The sequence below is a fragment of the Dendrobates tinctorius genome, unplaced genomic scaffold, assembly GCF_039654945.1.
Source record: "Dendrobates tinctorius isolate UK_male_01 unplaced genomic scaffold, ASM3965494v1 ptg000095l, whole genome shotgun sequence".
NCBI classification, from domain to species: domain Eukaryota; kingdom Metazoa; phylum Chordata; class Amphibia; order Anura; family Dendrobatidae; genus Dendrobates; species Dendrobates tinctorius.
Window position 1 is genome coordinate 21,732,083 of NW_027361763.1, and position 21,366 is coordinate 21,753,448.

The following is a 21,366-nucleotide window of genomic DNA, read 5'->3' on the forward strand; positions in this document are numbered from 1 at the left end:
GAGCACCAAAGATGCAGGGGTGGTACTTGAGCTCCCATCGAATAATCCCAGAAATGCTTGGTGCTCACTGAGTACCGCGAGTACAGCGATATTCAGTCAAGTACCGAGTAGTGGCGAGCATGTTCGCTCATCACTCATGGAGACGCTACGGGTCTCGGAAAACTGCAACTTTTTTAATTTTTACAAAATTTGGAATTTTTTTCACCACTTGGATATAAGATAACCTAGACATGTTTTGTGTCTATGAACTTGTAGTGACCTGGAGAGTCATAATGGAAGGTCAGTTTTAGCATTTATGAACCTAATAAAAATTCCAAAACAAAAACAAGCTTGGGATTGCACTTGCACTTTTTTTTGCAATTTAACTGCACTTTAATTTTTTTACCATTTTCTATTACACAAGATAAAACTAATGTGATCAATGTAGTAGAACTCATCCTGCAAAAAACAAGACATTTTGACCAAAAAATAAAAAAGTTATAGCTCTGGGAAGAAGGAGAGCAAAAAATGAAAATGCAAAACCAAAAATGCCCCTGGTCGTTAAGGAGTTAATATCATATTTATACAAAATACTGGATATGTGTTATAGATGGGTTAAAATGCTAAAAACTTTATTATATTATTTTAATACAATAATACAAACTCTTTTGACCATAAATTATCACTAATAGAGATAAATGTATGAAGAAAAAGACAATGTCAGAATTACTTGGATACCTGAAGCCGTTACTGAGTTGTGTTTTGATGAACACATAAATACCAGAGTTCTAAACTATGTCTCTGTCCTAAAACTCTTCAATAGAATAGTCATATAGGGGTTGGTTATCGTTTACTGTTTTCTTTCTTCTTTTTTTAGACAGTGTGTCATGCCAAAAATGCCCAGAAGATCAGTGGACAAATGACATCAATCAATGTGTACCGAAATCTATTGAATTTTTGTCCTACACAAATGACCCTACAGTTCTTGTAATTTCTGTAATTTCCGTCTTATGTTTTTTTAAATCATCTGTAATTTTGGGGATCTTTATTCTATTTCAAGACACTCCAGTTGTTCAAGCAAATAATAAAACCATGAGTTTCATTCTCCTGGCTTCCATCATGTTGAGTTTCCTCTGTGTATTTTTGTTTTTGGGTCGTCCTACACATGTCACCTGCATGCTTCGTCAGACTTCATTTGGGATCATCTTCTCTGTAGCCATTTCTTCTATTCTGGCTAAAACCATCATGGTCTACATGGCCTTCAAAGCCACCAAACCTGGAAGTTCCTGGAGAAGATTGATTGGTGTGAAGATTACAAACTGTGTGGTCTTCTTCTGCTCATTTATCCAAGTGTTACTCAGTATCATTTGGTTATCTACTTCTCCTCCATTCCCAGAGATGAACACTCACTTTTATCAGGACAAGATCATATTTCAGTGTAATGAGGGGTCCATGTTGGCCTTTTCCATACTTCTAGGTTATATGGGACTACTTGCTGCCATTAGTTTCATTGTTGCGTTCTTGGCCAGAAATTTACCTGATCATTTTAATGAAGCTAAGAACATCACATTCAGCATGCTGGTGGTCTGCAGTGTCTGGGTGGCTTTCATCCCATCCTACATGAGTGTCACTGGGAAAAATACTGTTCTTGTAGAAATATTTGCTGTAATATCTTCAAGTGTTGGAGTTTTAGGCTGCATATTCTTCCCTAAATGTTATATCATACTGGTGAGACCAGAGTTAAACTCAAAGTGCAGTTTATCCAGTCAAATAAAAACAAACACCAAGGGTATGTGCACAATTTGAGTAATCGTATGCAAAAATTTCTGCACCATTTCTTCATCTCTTGGCAGGAAAAATGCAGCATTTCCTATGTATTTGAGATGCAGGTTTGCATATGTTTTCCACTTGCTTTTGTCCATCATTTTTGGACAGCAGTGAATGCTAAAGAGATAGATAATAGATATACGTAATAGATATGCTGTGGTTTGTGAAAGTATTCACCTCCCTTGGCTTTTTACAACCTGTGTTTAAATATTTTGTAATCCGATTTGTATGTGATGCACTAAATATTAATTGATGAAGTGAGAAATATATCGGGATAAATTAAATTATTGGATCAAATAATTAATAATTGGCATATGCATATGTATTCACCACTATTTGCATTGAAGCCCCAAAAATTTTCCGGTGCAAACAATTACCTTAGAAAGTCATATCCTTAGGGACAGGACGTCCACCTGTGTGCAATCTGTGTCACAAGTCTTTCTGTACATACATTTTACCTTTTCTGAAAGGCTACAGAGGCTGCAGCACCATTAATAAGAGGCATCAATAGCCAAACACCATGAAGACGAAGGAGATCTCCAAACAACACCATGAAGACAAGGGGATTTTTAAACCAGTTAGGGACAAAGTTGTTGAGAAGTACAAGTCAGGGTTGGTTATAAAAAAAATCTCAATTTGTGATGATCCCTGGAGCACCATAAAATCCATTTTCATTAAATGGAAAGAGCATGGTAACATAACAAACCTGCCAAGAGAGGGTGCCCATCAAAACTCTCAGCCAGGGCAAAACCCTTAATTAATCAGAGGAGGAGCAGCAGAGTTCCCAAGCAGAGACTGGAGTATCTGTCCATACAACCACAATAAGCTGTGCACTCCATAGAGATGGCCTTTATGGAAGAGTGGGCAGAAAAAAGGTTTTGCATACACGCAAAATTGTAAGTTTCATTTTGAGTTTGCCAAAAAACATGTGGGGAACACCCCAAATATATGGAGGAAGGTGATGGGGTCAAATGAGACCAAAATGGAACTTTTTTTGCCACCAAGGGAAACATTATATCTGCCACCAAACTGACACACCTCATCACTCCAAGAACACCATCCCCACAGTGAAACATGGTTATGGTAGCATCATGCTGTGGGGACGTTTTAAAGCTGCAGGGACAGAGAAAATGGTCCGAGCCAAGGAGAAGGTGGATGGCGTGAAATAAAGGGATTATTTTGTGCAAAACCTCAGTGATTTGAGACTCGCATGGAGATTTACCTTCCAAGAAGACAAAGACTCAAAGTGCTAAAGCAATATTCGAGTGGTTTAACGGGGAAATGTGTATATGTTTTGAAATGGCCTAGTCAAAGCCCAGACCTTAATCAAATGGAGAATGTGTGGTCAAACTTGGAGATTGCTGTTCACTAGAGTAAACCATCTAACCTGAAGGAGCTGAAGCAGTTTTACCTTGAAGAATGGGCAATAATCAAAAGTGAAGGATGTGGAAAGCTCCTAGAGACTTATCCAAAGGGATTGGCAGCTGTAATTGCCACAAATGGAGGCTCTACAGACTTATTAGGGGATGAATAGCTATGCACACTTAAGTATTCAGTTATTTTGTCATATTTGTTGTTTGTTTCACAATAAAAGAAAACCAAATGTTCACAGTTGTACTCGTGTACTTTTGTACTTTTACATGGAGTGATGCAAACCGTCAAAAAAGCAGTGAAATTCCAGGTTGTGAGGTTGCAAAACAAGAAAAAGCCAATGGGGTGGATATTTTTGCAAGCAGTTGTATATTTCTATTTTGCACCCAGTCTAACTCTTGACATTATTGTACATAGGCATATGTCCTTTTATTTCTATTGAATGGTCTCATGTATAATATGTGTCTGAGCAGACAACTTGTCATCATTTATGGGCCTTGAATTAGCATAAGGCAATGGAATGTTTAGAAATTAAGAGATCTGTATATTTATCTTTGTCTATGGAAAATATAATACCTGGATGCCTCAGTCCATGTGGGTGTTCTTATTACTTCTCTTAAATGTATATTAAAATAAGGGTAGTAAAAGGTAGGAAATTACAAAATTTAGGAAGATTCTGCCCAGTACTTAGTAAGTGGAGATGACGGACAAGAGGTAAAGGTAGATGCCATTCCATCAGATAGCCCAGTTATCAGCACACATGCATGACATTATCTGTTATCCTCAGTGAGTGAAGTGAGGACTGTAATTAATTGCAAGGGGAATTTCATAGTTTACCACATGAAGACCTCATTCATACATCAGTTTTTATGATGTTTGAGAAAAACTGTCCGAGTTATCTGTTATTTTCATAGTTTTATCAGACCTTCGTCAGTGTCATCAGAGATTTATTAGTATTTGGTCAGAGTTTCATCATTTTATTTCACTAATGAGTAGAGATGAGAGAATCCAAACTTAAGAGTTTGGAGTTCGAACCATACAGTTAGTGTCCGGTGCAGAACTACAAACATGGATTTCTCCCAGTAGTGCATTTTAACGCTTGGAGTTCTGGGAAAAGTCTTGGAGGAGAGAGACAGAATGTTTTCCAACTCCAAAGTTTGGGTCCCCATTGTTTTCAATGTGTTCTGGTTCAAGTTTGGGTCAATTCTTGTACCCATACCGAGCTTTGGACTAAAGTTCAAGTTGGGTACCAAACCCTGAAACTCCAAGGGTCTGCTCTTCCCTACTAATGAGAAAAGAATCCCACCTTCCTCTGAGTCAGTGAGAAATAGATAACACACTGATTGAAACATAGAGCAATTTTTTTCACTTAGACCTCGTTCATACATCTAAAATTTGGTCAGTTTTCTTATATTAGTATTATATCAGTATTTTTCAGCTAAAGCCAGGAGTGGGTGATAAATACAGAAGTCATGACTAGTGTTGAGCGATACCTTCTGATATCGGGAAATATCGGATCGGATTGGATCGGACCGATACTCCAAAAATATCAGATATCGCCGATTCCGATACCGGAAACCAATGCAAGTCAATGGGACACAAATATCGGAATGAAAATAAACCCTTTCTTTCCTTGTAGGTTAATTATACATGATGGAAAACAACTAAGAATAATGTAGAATGTATTGGGGGAGGTGGAGGAGACATAGATGTTTAGCCCAATCAAATGGAATAGCAGGAATTAATTTTTTTTTAAGACGTTCGGAGTTACAAAGATATTGACTATGTTAAGCTTTTTTATATTTTGTCAGATATTTATGTTTCACTACTTCCTTGCTCTTCACCTTCTTTTTTACTTCTCCCATGCTTTCTCCTTCATCATCCTCTTCAGGATCATCTTCTTGATCTTCTTCGGGGTAGTCTTCGGGGTGGTCGTCTCTAGGGTCGTCGTTTTCGGGGTCGTCGTCTTCTTCGGGGTGGTCTTCAGGGTCGTCATCTTTAGGGTCGTCGTCAGGGAGCTCCAGAGTGATAACCAAAAACCATTTCAAAAAGCTTGAACTTGGAAATGTAGCAGAAAGTACAAGAAGGCTGAGGAACTGCTGAGAACCAGCTGACGGTACTGGAACCTGGATGGGTAGCCGAAGGTATAAGAGCCAATGGAACTACCGAGGACCAGCTGATGGTACTGGAACCCGTTTACTAAGCAGGAGGTACCTGTGCCAGAAAGCACTACCAAGGACCAGCAGACATTGGTGGAACTCGGATACCGAGAAGGAGGCACATAAGCCAAAGGCTCTGCCTGGAACCAGCTGACATAACTGGAACCCAGGGGGACATATTCAAGATTGACTTCCAAAGAACCAGATAATGGTACTGGAACTCAGATAGGCAGCAGAAGGTACACATGAAAAAAAACAAGTTGCAAGGCTGCGAGCCGGCCGGAGTTACCGAAACCCACTGTCCTACAGGGGGAGCTTGTCCTATTGGCACTACAGAACCAGCCATCATAGCCAGATCACGCAGCCCACATAGGAAGCACCTAAACTGCAGGCACCATAGAGTCAGCTAACCCGACCGCAACACGACAGTACAACTTATTGGAGGCAAAGTGACGTTGACACTACCCAGAAACAGCTGGCGTGTTGGAACCAGGCAGGAGGGAGTACCCGTGCCAAAGACACTTATGAGCAGCAACTGGTGGTGCTGGAGCCCAGGAAAAATAATTGAAACAGAGTGGAGGCAAAGGCCTGATTGGAGCAAGTTTAATATCTGTAGTAGTGTGAATGTGGACAGAGCAGGAGAAATTGCCAGACACACAGCAGGGGATTAGCTGAAGTTACTGAACTCCAATTACACTGGAGCATGTGTTGACTGTGCAGACGGCACTTATGAGCAGCAACTGGCGGTGTTGGAGCCCAGGGATTACAGTTCAGGTGGTAGAAACATGAACACAACAGGAGACCAGGATACTGTTGCCAACCAATTATTTAATCTGGAAGAGGACTGGCAAATTCCTACGAGATCCAGGCCTTGTTCATGTTCGGAAAAGTAAGCCGGTCAACGTTATCGGAGGATAGTCACATGCGACGGTCTGTAAGTACACCACCTGTGGCACTAAAGACGCGTTCCGATAATACACTTGCAGTAGGGCAAGCCAGCACCTCCAATGCATACTGGCTAAGCTCTGGCCATGTATCCAGCTTAGAGACCCAAAACTTGAAGGGGGAAGAGCCGTGTGGGAGAACACTGACAGGGCAAGACATGTAGTCTGTCACCATCTGACGGAAACGTTGCCTCCTGCTGACTGGAGCCGTCTGTGATGGTGTAGACAATTGTGGCGGGGACACAAAACTTTGCCACATTTGGGCCATAGTGGTCTTGCCTTGTGCTGAGGCGTTGCTTCTGCTCCCTCTTTGTGCAGAGCTTCCTCCACTGCCTCGACGCACTGAGCTGCTTTGTAAAGCACTAGCAGCACTGCTCTCAGGTGGAATGGAGAACATGATGGAATGCACCAGTGTGTCTTGGTACTCCCGCATTTTACGCTCCCGGTTCAACGGTTTTAGGAGACTTTGCAAGTTGTCCCAATAGCGAGGTTCTAGGAGGGTGTACACCCAATAATCAGCCGTGTTGAGAATGTCGGCGATGCGGCGGTCATTCCTCAGGCACTGCAGCATGAAATCAACCATGTGCTGCAGACTGCCAACTGGCCAAGAAACGCTGACCCCTGCTTGAGGCGTCATCTCTGCCTGCTCTGCATCACCCCACCCTCGCTCTACATGCTGACTACTAGAGAATTGTGTACCTCCCTCCTCTTGACAGATGTCTTCCTCCTCCATTGACTCATCCTCATCCTCCTCCTCACAAAGTGTCCCCTGCCTAGGCCTTTGTGAGGAACCACGTTGCGCAGACTGTCCAGAAGCAGATGGCATTTGTGACTCCTCATCCTCCACCTCTTCCACAACCTCCTCCCTTAGTGCTTGCAGTGTTTTTTCAAGCAGGCAGATAAGGGGGATAATCATGCTGACTAGTGCATAATCTGCACTCGCCATCTGCATGGAATCATCGAAGGCACACAAAACGCGGCAGATGTCCTTCATAGAGGACCATTCAGTGGTGGTGAAGTGTGAACGGCGCGCAGTGCGACTTGTTTGCGCCTGATGCAGCTGGTACTCCATTACTGCTGCCTGCTGCTCACAAAACCTCTCCAACATATGTAACGTTGAATTCCACCTGGAGGGTAGGTCACATATGAAGCGATGTTCCAGAAGGTGGAATCGGCGCTGCAGAGCTGCAATGCGCGATCTTGCCATGCTGGAACGCCGCAAGTGAGCGCACTCTATGCGGACCTTGTGCAGCAGTGCATCAAGATCCGGATAGTCCCTCAAAAAACTCTGCATGACCAAGTTGAGCACATGTGCCAGACATGGGATGTGAGTGAGGTTGCTTAGGCCCAGAGCTGCCACCAGATTTCGGCCATTGTCACACACTACCATGCCTGGCTGGAGATTCGCTGTCACAAACCACACGTCGCTCTCCTGCTTGATGGCATTCCAGAGCTCCTGCGCTGTTGTGGCTTCGGTTCCCCAAAGAAATTAATTTCAATACGGCCTGTTGACGTTTGGCCACGGCTGTACTCATATCGGTCGTAACAGGTAAGCGTTCACGGGTCCATGTGGAGGTAGACTGTGACGGCTCCTGCAGCGCTGATTCAGAGGAACTGGAGTATGAGGAGGAGTCAATGTGTACAGACTGGATTCCTAGCAATCCTTGTAGTTAGCAGAACACGTACAGTGCCACTCTCAAGATCTGTACCCGGCTCCACAACATTTACCCAATGGGCAGTGAGGGAAAGATATCGTCTGTGTCCATGGTTACTGGTCCACGCATCGGTGGTCTGGTGGACCTTCCTACTGACGGCGTTTAGTAGCACATGTTTAATTTTTCCCTCCACATGCTTTTGCAGGGCAGGGACGGCTTGCCTGCTGAAATAAAAGTGGCTGGGCACGTTGTATTGTGGGACTGCCAATGCCATGAAGCTACGGAAGGTGTCTGTCTCCACCAGCCTGAATGAGAGCATTTCAAGGGACAGTAGATTTGCAATGCCAGCATTCAGAACCTGTGCTCGGGGGTGGTTTGCTGAGTATGGGCGCCTTTTCTCCCATGCCTGTGCTACTGGTTGCTGTAGACTGGCCTGAGAGTGTGAGGATGACAGGGAACGTGGTGCTGTGCGTGGAATGACGCTGTGTCTCTGTACAACAGTGCCAGAGGTTCTTCCATGGCGATCCTGTGAGGAAGCCGAACCAGTTGTGTGTGAGCTGAAGGAAGAGGCTACAACATGAGCTGAAGAGGTGGTAGGTGGCGCTCTAGGTTGGTCTAGGTCTTCAGTGTGTCTTTGTAACTCCACCACGTGCTCGGTCCGCACATGTTTCCACATATTTGTGGTATTGAGGTTGCTGACACTTTTCCCTCTTTTCACTTTCTGATTACACAGCTTGCATTTGACAAAGCAAATGTCATCTGCAACTGTGTCAAAAAAGGACCAGGCACTGCAAGTCTTGGGAGCGCCCGTTTTGGGTTTTGGAAGAGGCATGCTCCTAATGGGTGCCAAAGTGGAGGCTACAGGCAACCGAGTTTGCCCTCTCCCTCCTTTTTTGGACGTTCGGGGAATCTCTTCCTCAGAGCTGCTCCCACCACCTTCCTGTACCTCGCGCCATGATGGGTCAAGGACCTCATCATCTAAACTACCCTCTTCAAACAACTGCTTCTCCTGGGTCGTCTCGACAGCACAGTACGCACCAGAAAGTGGCACCTGAGTCTCATCATCAGATGCGTACTGAGGTGTGCTGACCATAGGCACTGGCCCACCCGCCTCTTCAGATTCAGAGAGACAAAGCTGTTGCGCATGACTGCATAATACCTCTTCTTCAAATTCTCAAATGCTGCTTGGCTGGCCCCCTCTTTCCAGCCAACAGATTCAGAGAACAGAAGTAGAGATGGCTCCTGTCCAGGGCTCTCTGACTGCCTGGGTAATTTGGCAGGTGAAGAGACAGATGGGTGCTCTTCAGTGCTCTGGACCTGAGAGGATCTGGAACTAATTGAAGTCAATGCGTTAGCTGCCATCCATCCGACAATGGCTTCAATTTGTTCATCCCGCAGCAGTGGCGTACGGCGAGCTCCTACAAAGCTGCGCATAAAGGACTATTCACTGGTAAAACTGGGGGATGATGAGTCACTGGTGCCCCCAGCAGGCACAGAATCCCCACATCCTCTTCCTGCAGAAACTCCACACCCACGACCACGTGCCTTACTCCCTCCCTTCTTCATCTTGGTAGACTGATAAAGATAGGCAGAAAAGTACTAAGGGCTTAGTGTGCTTATTCCTGAACAGCTGCTAACAGGTATAAGAAACACTAATTTTATAAAGTGTGGACTAGACTTTAATATGAGCTAATGTGGCCTACACAACTGTAAAGTGTAGTGTTTGGTGAACTTTTTTAACTTTTTTTCACAAAAAGACACTGGATGTGCCCAAAGATGTAAAACCGATAGTATCACAAACTTTTTGTAGCTAATACAATGCAGGAAGGTAACCTACTATGCAATAGATGAGGCTCCAAAAAATAGGCTTATACTAATCTGGCTGGGGCTGCAGGGCACAAGCCAGCAGAAAGGCTCCTCTATCTACTGCTATATAGTGTTTGCAAATATTCTAGCTGGATACGGATGGAACCACACTAATAGGTGAAATCTGGAAAAGTGAGCAGCACTAATGCAAAAAAGGACAATGTATGAGGCAGTGACGCACGCTGAGTGGACTATAACCGGAGGTGGCTGCAGAACACACTACAGCGTGATCTGCACTCACACACAGAGACCTCGCAGACAGCTGTGAACAGCGCTGCAAGGCAAAAGAAAGCTACAGCGGTTGATAAAGTAGCCTGGGTAAAGCACAATACAGTATAGCAAATCGCTAGGTCACACTGTCCCTCTAAACAGCAGCGTCCTATCCCTAACTGAATTCACCACAGAGTTAACCCAAAATGGCGGCAGCAGCTTTTACAGTGCATCATGACATCATTTGAGCAGCCAATCACAGCCATGCCAGTAGTTACATGCCTAACATGCTCTAACAGGATGTGCCCACACTTCTTAGGATCCTCATTGGCTGAATAAAATCAAACTGGCTCATTGCGTTATGGGAACTTCCGATTCCGGTATTCGATATACTAAAAGTATCCGAACTCAGTATCGGAATTCCGATACCACGAATATCGGCCGATACCCGATATTGCAGTATCGGAATGCTCAACACTAGTTGTGACGTGTTTCTAAAACACGTTTCCTCTGATTGTTTCACTCCTTTTATTCATTTACAAATGATACTGACCAAATACTGAATGTGCGAATGTAGCCTTACCCATAAAGTTTCTTGGTAGAGTTGGATATTACTAGGATCAATATTGGACATGTCTTTGCTATTTTGATTTTTGCTAAACTAATTTTTACTGAAGAGTTTTTTTTTACATAAAACGGAAGTGGAAGATATATTAAATATTAGAAAGCATTTCAAAATAGTAGCATCAACATAAAAACATGTATTGTCAATCCAGCTAATTTAAAGAAGGGAAGGGAAGGAAAACTTGAACTAAAGATAGAAATGGGAGAGGAAAGGTAAATGAAAAGGGAAAATGAAAGGAATAAGGAAAGGAATTAAAGGCATAAAGAATAAAACAAAAAGATAATCTGAAATCTGATAAAACATGTGATATAGTAAAAATTGTCACTATGCAAATACAAAAAGAATGACATATACTGGCTAAATTTCAAGTTTTAATATGTAAAGGGTTGTCTGCACAAGAAGGGAAAATGGAGAGCCATATAGACCATCTCGTATCCTATTTAGGGAGAGAGTTATTTTGTAAAGCGAACACGAGTTCAAAGGAACTGTATTCTGAGACTTTACCAATAATATTATTAATAGATGGCATAGTAGATGTTTTCCAATTGACTCCAATGAGGAGCTTAATTATTCTGAAAATGTGTAATGATAAAACTCTAATTTCCTTTGGGATGGAATTTAAAGTAGAGCCAATTGAGGTGATATGTGTGATATATTATCTTTTTAATCTAATGATTTGTAAAATTGGCATAGTTCCAAAGAGGTCTTATAGAATCATAGAATCATAGAATCGTAGAGTTGGAAGGGACCTCCTGGGCCATCTGGTCCAACCCCCTGCTCAAAGCAGGATTCGCTAAATCATCCCAGTCAGATGTCTGTCCAGCCTCTGTTTGAAGACTTCCATTGAAGGAGATCTCACCACTTCTCGTGGCAGCCTGTTCCACTCATTGATCACTCTAACTGTCAAAAAGTTTTTTCTAATATCTAATCTGTGTCTCTTCCCATTCAGTTTCATCCCATTGCTTCTAGTCTTTCCTTGTGCAAATGAGAATAAAGTTGATCCTTCTACAATGTGACAGCCCTTTAGATATTTGTAGACAGCTATTAAGTCTCCTCTCAGTCTTCTCTTTTACAAACTAAACATTCCCAAATCCAGCAACCTTTCCTCATAAGACAGGGTTTGCAGACCGGTCACCATTCTGGTCGCTCTTTTCTGAACTTGCTCCAGTTTGTTGATGTCTTTTTTAAAATGTGGTGCCCAAAACTGGACACAATATTCCAGATGAGGTCTGACCAAAGAGGAGTAGAGGGAAATAATGACTTCACGTGATCTAGACTGTATGCTTCTGTTAATACATCCTAGAATTGCATTTGCCTTTTTTGCTGCTGCATCACACTGTTGACTCATATTCAGTCTGTGATCTATTAGTATACCCAAGTCTTTTTCACATGTGCTGTCACTTAATTTTGGGCTAGACCAATAGATGTGGAAAATGCCACCTATCTGCCCACATTCCCTCTTGCATGATTCGGAATTGTCTGGTAAAGCTCTCTTAAGTCTCACAGCTGTAAGATGCCAATGTGTGAGGACCTTAAAGTAATTCTCATGGATATTTATGTTAGATTTATATGTATTACTTATTGCTTGCTGCCAATTAAAAGATGAGAATTATTTATTTAAATCCATTTCCCACTTTATAACAGGATTAGATTTGTTTTCAAATCCAAGTTTAGGAACGTATAAATATGTTTAATGCTCCAAATTATATCAGATCAAAAATAATTTATAAAAAAATCGCTAAATAAATAAAAAAAAATATTCCCGAATAAATTCATTTTTTGGATATAGAAAAAAACACAATAAAAGTACACAAATTTAGTATAGTATCACCACATCCATAACGATGCGCCCTATAAAACTTTCCCATTAGTTAACCCCTTTAGCAAACCCCTTAAAAAATAAATATAAAAAACAAAGCAGAAAACAATGCTTTATCATCATATCGCCGAACGAAAAGTGCAATAACACATGATCAAAAAGACGGATATAAAAAGGCATGGTACCACTGAAAACGGCATCTTGTTCTGCAAAAAATGAGCTGCAATACAGCGTCATCAGTGAAAAAATAAAAAAGTTATGGCTCGCAGAATAAAGCGATGCAAAAATAATTATTTTTTATATAAAATTGTTTTTATTGCATAAAAGCACCAAAGTATAAAAAAGACATAAATGAGGTATCGCTGTAATCGTACTTACCCTAAGAATAAAACCGCTTTATCAATTTTACCACACGTGGAATGGTATAAACGCACCCCCCAAAAGAAATTGGTGAAATGCTGGTTTTTGTTCATTCGGCGTCCCAAAAATTGGAATAAAAAGCGATCAAAAAATGACACGTCCCCTAACATGGTACCAATAAAACGTCAACTCGTCCTGCAAAAAATAAGACCTCACATGACTCTGTGGGCCAAAATATGGAAAAATTATAGCTCTCAAAATGAGGTGATGCAAAAACTATTTTTACATTAAAAAGCGATAGGGTTAGGGCTGGGTTTGAGTTAGGGCTAGAGTTAAGGCTAGGGTTAAGGCTAGGGTTAGGGCTAGGGTTAGGGCTGAGATTAGGGTTAGGAGTAGAGTTGAGCAAAACGGGTCGAAAAATTTCAAAAGTCGCTGACTTTTGGCAAAGTCGGGTTTCATGAAACGAAACCCGACCCTAGGATGAGGTCGGCCACGAGGTCGGCGACCTACACGCCAAAGTCGCGTTTCAAAAGTTTGTTTTGCGCTCTTTTTCAGCCAATCAGGATCCACAGACACTGTGGGCAACGTGATGACATAGGCAGGGGTCACCACCATCTTTCAGAAGGGCATGCAAGTGATTGGCTTGCTTTGGTGGGCGTCACAGGGGTTATAAAAGGGCGTGCACGCCGACCGCCATCTTACTTCTGCCGATCTTAATATAACGAGAGGTTGCTGCTGCTGATTCTGTAGGGAGAGCGTTAGGCAGGGAAGAAGAAAAAAAACTGCTTCTGCTGCTAGCGATTTTCCCTGTACAACACACCAGTCACTGTGTGTGCAGTGCAAGGGGAGGCTATATTGTGGTGGATCAGCGGTGTTGGTTGTTAGGCTGCCTTCTAAGGCTACTTTCACACATCAGGTTTTCGGCGTCAGGCGCGATCCGGCGTCGTGCCGGAACGCCGGATCCGGCAAATGTTTCGTAAAACCGGATGTGACGGATCCGGTTTTCTGCCGGATCCGTCTTTTTCTTGACAGACAAAACCGGATCCGTCTCATCTGGTTCATCCGTTTTTCTATCCGTTTTTCAACGGATTACGCCGGATCCGGTTTTTAAAATTGACCCTTGTGGCCTTCCGAACGGAATTGGCTACTGGAAAACTATATATAGCATGTTCCTACAGCCCTTCTTTGACAGGTTGTAGAGGAGAAAGTGCAGGTTGGAGAGAAGAGCAAGTTACTGGCGAAGATGGATGTTGTCATTGGAAATATTTTGAAGAATTTGGCGGATTTTATAGCGGAGGCGAATCGTTTGAGGGTGATTGTTCTGGAGAAGGAGAGAGCGAGACAGCAGCGCATCAGGCATCGTAGACGACGTTTGTGGATCCACCCCATCACAGCCAAGAGAATGACGCGTGGGGTCTATTCTACACTCTGCATGGACCTTCGACGAAACCCGGATAAATTTTTTGGATATGTTTGGATGAAAATGGAGAATTTTGATTACTTGGTGGAGCGCATTGCACACCTCATAAGAAAAGCAGACACCTATTGCCGCTTCTCTGTTTCACCCGCAGAGCGTCTGATGGTGACTTTAAGGTAAGCCACATTTATTGGATATGCTCGCATCAGAGCACACTTTCACTGCAATCTTGTTGGTGGTAGTTTGTATCTCCAAGTGTTATAGCTCAGTTTTGGTATGTAATGCTGTGATTTAAAACTAATTTATTGTTTTTTAATTCCCCACAGATTTCTTGCAACTGGAGAATCCCTTTCGTCACTGCATTTCCAGTACAGACTCGGGATTTCCACCATATCTGGAATTGTGAAGTACACATGCCGTGCACTGTGGGACTCCTTAGCTGAAGAGTTTTTACCAGAGCCCACAACAGAGAGGTGGATTGAAATTGCTGACAAGTTTCAACAGATATGTCAGTTTCCAAACTGCTTGGGCGCTGTGGACGGGAAACATATCCGCATTGTAAAGCCAGCTGGATCGGAATATTTCATTTACAAGAAATATTTTTCAATTGTCCTCATGGCCATCGCTGACGCGGAATACAAATTTATTGCGGTTGATATTGGGGCCTATGGCCGCTCCAATGACTCTCAAGTTTTCAAACTGTCTGCCATGGGGCGTAAACTGTATGGAAACACCTTCCAGTTCCCACCACCTAGACCGCTGCCGCAAACATCTGGTCCACCTATGCCATTTGTCTGTGTAGGGGATGAAGCCTTCCAGCTTTCAGAACACCTTTTGAAACCGTACTCTAGCAGAGGATTGACAAGACCAAAACGCATTTTTAATTACCGCCTCACAAGAGCAAGAAGAATGGTTGAATGTACCTTTGGTATTCTGACAGCCAAATGGTGGGTCCTATTGACTGCGATCAACCTCAAGACAGAAACTGTGGATGAGGTGATCAAAGCGTGCGTGGTACTCCACAATTTTGTTATCTGCAAGGAACCAATTTCCATTGAGGACACCTCTGAAGAAACCACCTTGCAAGATTACCATGACATTACCACTAGAAGTTCTGTGACGGTTTCAGTAATGAGGGACAATTTTGCAAGATACTTTATGTCACCTCAAGGCAGAGTACACTGGCAGGATGACAGAGTGTGAAAGATTTGTGCCCTAACCAAACTTGTGTACCTTCTGGACCAACAGTATATACCTTTGCCAACCAAAGTTGGCTATCTTGTCATGGTCTTACTATTTTTAGCTTTAGGCCACAGGTGTGTACCTGGTTGTGTTTTATGCAAAGTATTTCACCTTTTAACAAAAGTTGTGTACATTGTTAGGAAATCACCAACAATAAACACAACTTTTTAGGTGAAATACTTTGCTTCAAACACAACCAGGAACACAACTGTGGCAAAAAGCTAAAATTTACCCACAGTTATATACCTAGTTTTGAATACCATTTCACCTTTTAAATACCCTGTATTTAACCTTTTTCGCCGCAGAAAGAAATGACAGACAACCAGTGTAAAATAATTTAACTTTTATTGAAAAATGTTTTTTTTAGTAAACTTTTTTAAAATTTTAATAAACTTGTTTAATAAAGCTTTGAAACCATAAAACTGGTCATTTTTATTTAAATACACACATTATAAATCTGTGTAGTGTGTGGTGGAAATACTGCTGGAGGGGCTGCGGGACACTTCGACACTGGGAGTGTGGAGAGAGGACTGGGATCGTGGTGGGGAAGGAACAGTTAGAGGTGAAGGTGTGGAAAAAACTACAGAATGGGTGGACATGTGGGAAGCAGAAGAGGTGGTGGGTGGTGGAGTGGAGGGTTGGGCAGGGACTGTAGGAGCAGATGATGTTGATGGCAAGTTGTATGGGGAAGGAGTTTGGTACGGGCAGGTTGCTGGAAGTGGGGAGATGTCTGGTACGGGGCAGGTTGATGGAAGTGGGGAGATGTCTGGTACGGGGCAGGTTGCTGGAAGTGGGGAGATGTCTGGTACTGGGGAGGTTGCTGGTACTGGGGAGTTTGCAGGTACTGGGGAGGTTGCTGGTACTGGGGAGGTTGCTGGTACTGGGGAGGTTGCTGGTACTGGGGAGGTTGCTGGTGCTGGGGAGGTTGCTGGTGCTGGGGAGGTTGCTGGTGCTGGGGAGGTGGATGGTGCTGGGGAGGTGGATGGTATGTAATAGGAGGGGGAGGATGGAAAGTGGCTGGAGGGGGTGTAGATGTAATAGGAGGGGGAGGATGGAAAGTGGCTGGAGGGGGTGTAGATGTAATAGGAGGGGGAGGATGGAAAGTGGCTGGAGGGGGTGCAGGTGGAGGAACTACTGTGGTGGGAGGAGGAGGTTGGGAGGTAACTTGCTGGAGAGCAGCATGGAATGAATGCATTACATGCATCTGCTGGGCAGGAGAGAGCGTTTCCATGCGCTCCACAACAGACCTGAAAAAGGTGTGGCTTGGCGAAGATCTTGCTTCTGAATGCATGGTTTGCAGAAGTGTCTTCACCTCCAGAATGCTGGAGTTGATCTGCTGATAGCCTGCGGAGATTTGCTCTGACAAGACTTTTAGACAGTTCTGGAAAGATGCATTCAGATGCAAGAACTCTGGCGCATAACTCTTTTCCTGACCCCTCTGCCGCTGCCGCCCAGTACCCGCAGGTGTACTAGAGGTGGCAGGGGCAGAAGGGTGGGGTAAAGGGAAAGCGATCTCCTCACCAGCAGCTTCATGTAATGTAGGCGGCCACGATGCTCCTGTGCTGTGGATGGGACAGATGGGTCGAATGTGTGGGAAGGCTGGGAAGGTGCAGATGTACCGGGGCGGTCGAAGTGTCCCTCGGTGCTGGTCTCCTCAGGGATCGCCTCAGAAGGGTCCAATCGTGCAGGCTCCCGAGTGCTGCTCACCGTGCTGTGGAATAAAGAGAAAAAAAAACAATTAAAATACTGACATGGTATGGCCCTGGCTGAAAAAAAAAATTTACATCTAACATTTTTTTTCACATGTGGTGTGTAATATTTACCTTCTGGTGACCATTGTTTCCCAGAGGAACGACAGGGCTTCTGCGTACTTGTACTTGCTCCTGCGTCCTCCAGATCCACTCGGGGCCCGCATCTCTTTATTGAACTCCTTCTTGAAACGATCCCTCACAGACCGCCACCGATTCACAATTCTGTTCCCTGAAACGAGAAAGGACAAAGTGGTCAGTATACAACATCAGTGTTTCCCAAACTCCAGTCCTCATGGTCCCCAGGGGTCATGTTTTCAGGATTTCCATAGTAAATAGAAATCCTGAACACATGATCCGTGGGGACCACGAGGACTGGAGTTCGGGAAACACTGGTTTACATCAAGCAACCGGTACTGTATATACTTACGCTCTTTAATCTGGGCCCGAACATCAAGGTCCTCCCAGCGGCCCACAAGGAGCGAACAGATTTCCTCCCAGAGTCGTCGGGTAACGATAAGGTCAGCGTGGCGGCGGTCAGCCATATTCCAGAGCGGCTCCCTTTCTCTGACGAGATCGATGAGGTGGTCCACATCGAGTCCTCCATCCTCACCGTCAGAGTCGGGAGCACGCTGTGAAGGCTGTTAAAGAAAAAGACAAAAATAACATAATTAGCCTCCACAAAAGAAATGAAATAAAAAGTGCAAAAAAACAAAGCAAAAATATTTATACTTACACGCTGGTGACCGCCGCGTTGCTGTCGCCGACGACCCTGGGAGGCACTGCGAGGACCTCTTGGCCGAGCACCAGATTGGGAAGACTAGAGAAGAAAACAAAAAAAGTTATGTCTTTGGATGTAGGCATTTGTTTGCTGTGTGTGGTCTGCAGAACATTGTTTTCTATGTGCTGTGTGTAGTGTGATGTTGTGTTTCTGCGTTTGATGCAAAAAACTTACCAATTGTGAGCCCACTCCAAGTGTCTGTCCACCCCTTCCTTCTTCTTCTGGGAGCTCCTCTTCATCTTGTGAATCCTGTTTTGAAATAAAAGGCAATGAATAGACATATATTACAGAGATGATGGATTTTGGAAATAAAAACTTACCGTCAAACGCTGACGATGCGAGGGAGGGCTACCAGAAGATGATGTGCTGTCTTCCTGGTGGCCACACTCCATGCCTGTGGGTGGTGTTCCAGCTGCTGCCATTGCTGCCATTGCTGCTGCTGCTGCTGCATCTATTGGGCGGCTGTTGAATAAAGAGAAACAAAGGGCCAATGAATATCTTGATATTCAATAGCCCTAGTTTGGAGGAATGGGGGATTTGATAATTACCGTCTCTCATCTGCTGCTGGCCTCCCCTCCTCAGCATGTTCCATTTGCTGCTCCATTTGGGGTGGTGGTGGTGCTGATGGTGCTGCAGTGGTCTCCTGCCTTCTCCTGCTGCGCTTGGTTGCTTTCTTGGGTGGCATGTTGGGTGTGGCTGTGGGTCCCACTGTCTTGCTTTTATATATGTCTTGTGGGCAGAGCTACTGAGCATGCTCAGACCCAAAAAAACGGATCCGGCCACCGGATCCGGCTTTCGCCGGATCAGGCGCATTGCGGCGCTCATAGGCTTTCATTGTGTGAAAAAGCAGGACGCGCCGGATCCGGCGTGTCCGGCTTTTACGCCGGAGACAAAAAACGTTACAGAAGCCGTTTTTTCCAGACGCCGGATCGCGACACATTGCCGGATCCGGCGAAAACCGGATGAAACGCATGGCCATCCGGCGCGATCCGGCGCAAATGCAAGTCAATGGGGGGGAACCGGATCCGGCATTGCATTTCGCCGGATCCGGTTTCTGTCAAAAGCGCCGGATCGCGCCTGACGGCGAAAACCTGATGTGTGAAAGAGGCCTAAGGCTTACTGACAGCTGCATTGCTGTTTACCCACTGCTCTGCAAACTGCTTTTTTAAAAGCAATCCCAATTTTTTTTTTGTCCTGCTGAGGTACTGAGCGTGCATTTTTTCACACCATACAGCGTACACCGCTCCTCACACAGTACCGTGTAACGGCTGTTATCACAGCCACAGTGAAGCTATCTGTGTGTCACTCTGTGAGAATAAGTCAAAGACATGTTCCGTTCTTACAGACCTGCACCTACTAGTTTTGTCTAGCTTTCAAACAGTTAAATATATTTGCTGTTTGATCACATTCAAAACTAAAGAGAGACAGCGTGTGTCAGTCCGTATACTTAAAAAACACGGAGCTTGACAATTTTACGTACACCGGACAGCCGTGTACGTGCACGCTCCTCTCAGTACCGTGTAACGGCTGTTATCACGGCCACAGTGAAGCTATCTGTGTGTCACTGTGGAAGGATAAGTGGAGGACTTGTTCCGTTCTTACAGACCTACACTCTAGGGAGATTCCTATTCTGCCCAATTCTACATACACCTTGTAGCTTGTAATACACTAGCCAATTTCTGCATGTGACATAGCGCTCTGATATTCAGTGGGCCTCACACAATCCATAAGTGTCCAGTGTCCACAAGTGTGTGCAGAAATTCAAAATCTCTGTGATCCTGTAGTCACTTTTTTCACACCTGTGCCATCGAGCCTGTGAAATAGCGCTCTGATATTCAGTGGGCCTCACACAATCCAAAAGTGTCCAGTGTCCACTAGAGTGTGCAGAAATTCAAAATCTCCCTTATCCTGTAGTCACTTTTTTCACACCTGTGCCATCGAGCCTGTCACATAGCGCTCTGATTAGGGATGGGCGAATCTACTCGTTAGGACTCGTTACTCTGCGAGTAGTAGGGGACTCGCAGGAGTCGGTACTCTGCGAGTTTCCAAGCGATTACTCGCACAGTAACGAGTCCAATGCAAATGCTAGCGTTTTCCAAGCGATCTGTAGCATCGCTTGGAGAACTGATTGACAGGTTGGTCACACTCGTCAAACATAGTGTTTGACAAGTGTGACCAACTTTTTACTACTGAGGCTGCCTATGCAGCATCAGTAGTAAAAGATAAAATGTAAAAAAAAAGAAAAAATATTGTTATTCTTACCCTCCGACGTCCCTCGCAGCCTTCCCGCCTCTCCACGCATCCGTTCCCAGTAATCCTTTGCGAAAATGCCCGCGATGACGTCCGTTCTCACGGGATCGCGATGTCTCGCGGTAATTCACGATGACGTCGCGCGAATGACCGCGAGACTTCGCGATCCCACGAGAACGGACGCCATCGCGGGCATTTTCGCAAAGGACTACTGGGAACGGATACATGGAGAGGCGGGAAGGCTGCGCGGGACGTCGGAGGGTGAGAATAACAATATTTTTTATTTTTAAATTCTATTTTTTACAGGGATATGGTGCCCAAAGCCCGGAGGACAGTCTCCTCTCCTCCGGACCGTGGGTACCATCCGCAATTGTTCTGCTTACTTTCCGCATGGTGGGCACAGCAACATGCGGGAAGTAAGCGGAACAAAAAAAATGGCAGCACAGGAATCGCTGCAATACTCGCATCCCCATTCATTAACATTGGACTCGCTAGACTCGCAACGAGTAGCGAGTTTCCGAGTCGGACTCGTTAGAGTCTAGCGATTCTGAGTATTTCAGGATTTGCCCATCCCTAGCTCTGATATTCAGTGGGCCTCACACAATCCAAAAGTGTCCAGTGTCCACTAGAGTGTGCAGAAATTCAAAATCTCTCTTATCCTGTAGTCACTTTTTTCACACCTGTGCCATCGAGCCTGTGACAGAGCGCTCTGATATTCAGTGGGCCTCACACAATCCAAAAGTGTCCAGTGTCCACTAGTGTGTGCAGAAATTCAAAATCTCCCTTATCCTGTAGTCACTTTTTTCACACCTGTGCCATCGAGCCTGTGACATAGCGCTCTGATATTCAGTGGGCCTCACACATTCCAAAAGTGTCCAGTATCCACTAGTGTGTGCAGAAATTCAAAATCTCCCTTATCCTATAGTCACTTTTTTCACACCTGTGCCATCGAGCCTGTGACATAGTGCTCTGATATTCAGTGGGCCTCCCACAATCCAAAAGTGTCCAGTGTCCACTAGTGTGTGCAGAAATTCAAAATCTCCCTTATCCTGTAGTCACTTTTTTCACACCTGTGCCATCGAGCCTGTGACATAGCGCTCTGATATTCAGTGG

General features: G+C 44.3%; 1 protein-coding gene across 1 annotated transcript in view; it reads left to right on the top strand.

The window, feature by feature from the left end:
• Window positions 1–272: 272 nt before the first annotated feature.
• LOC141098819 (vomeronasal type-2 receptor 26-like) overlaps window positions 273–21,366 on the top strand; it is a 103,046-nt gene continuing 81,952 nt past the window's right edge. The window contains exons 1-2 of the mRNA XM_073586792.1: window positions 273–279; window positions 857–1,768. Coding sequence (XP_073442893.1) covers window positions 273–279; window positions 857–1,768 — 919 coding nt within the window. The remainder of the gene's footprint in view (window positions 280–856; window positions 1,769–21,366) is intronic.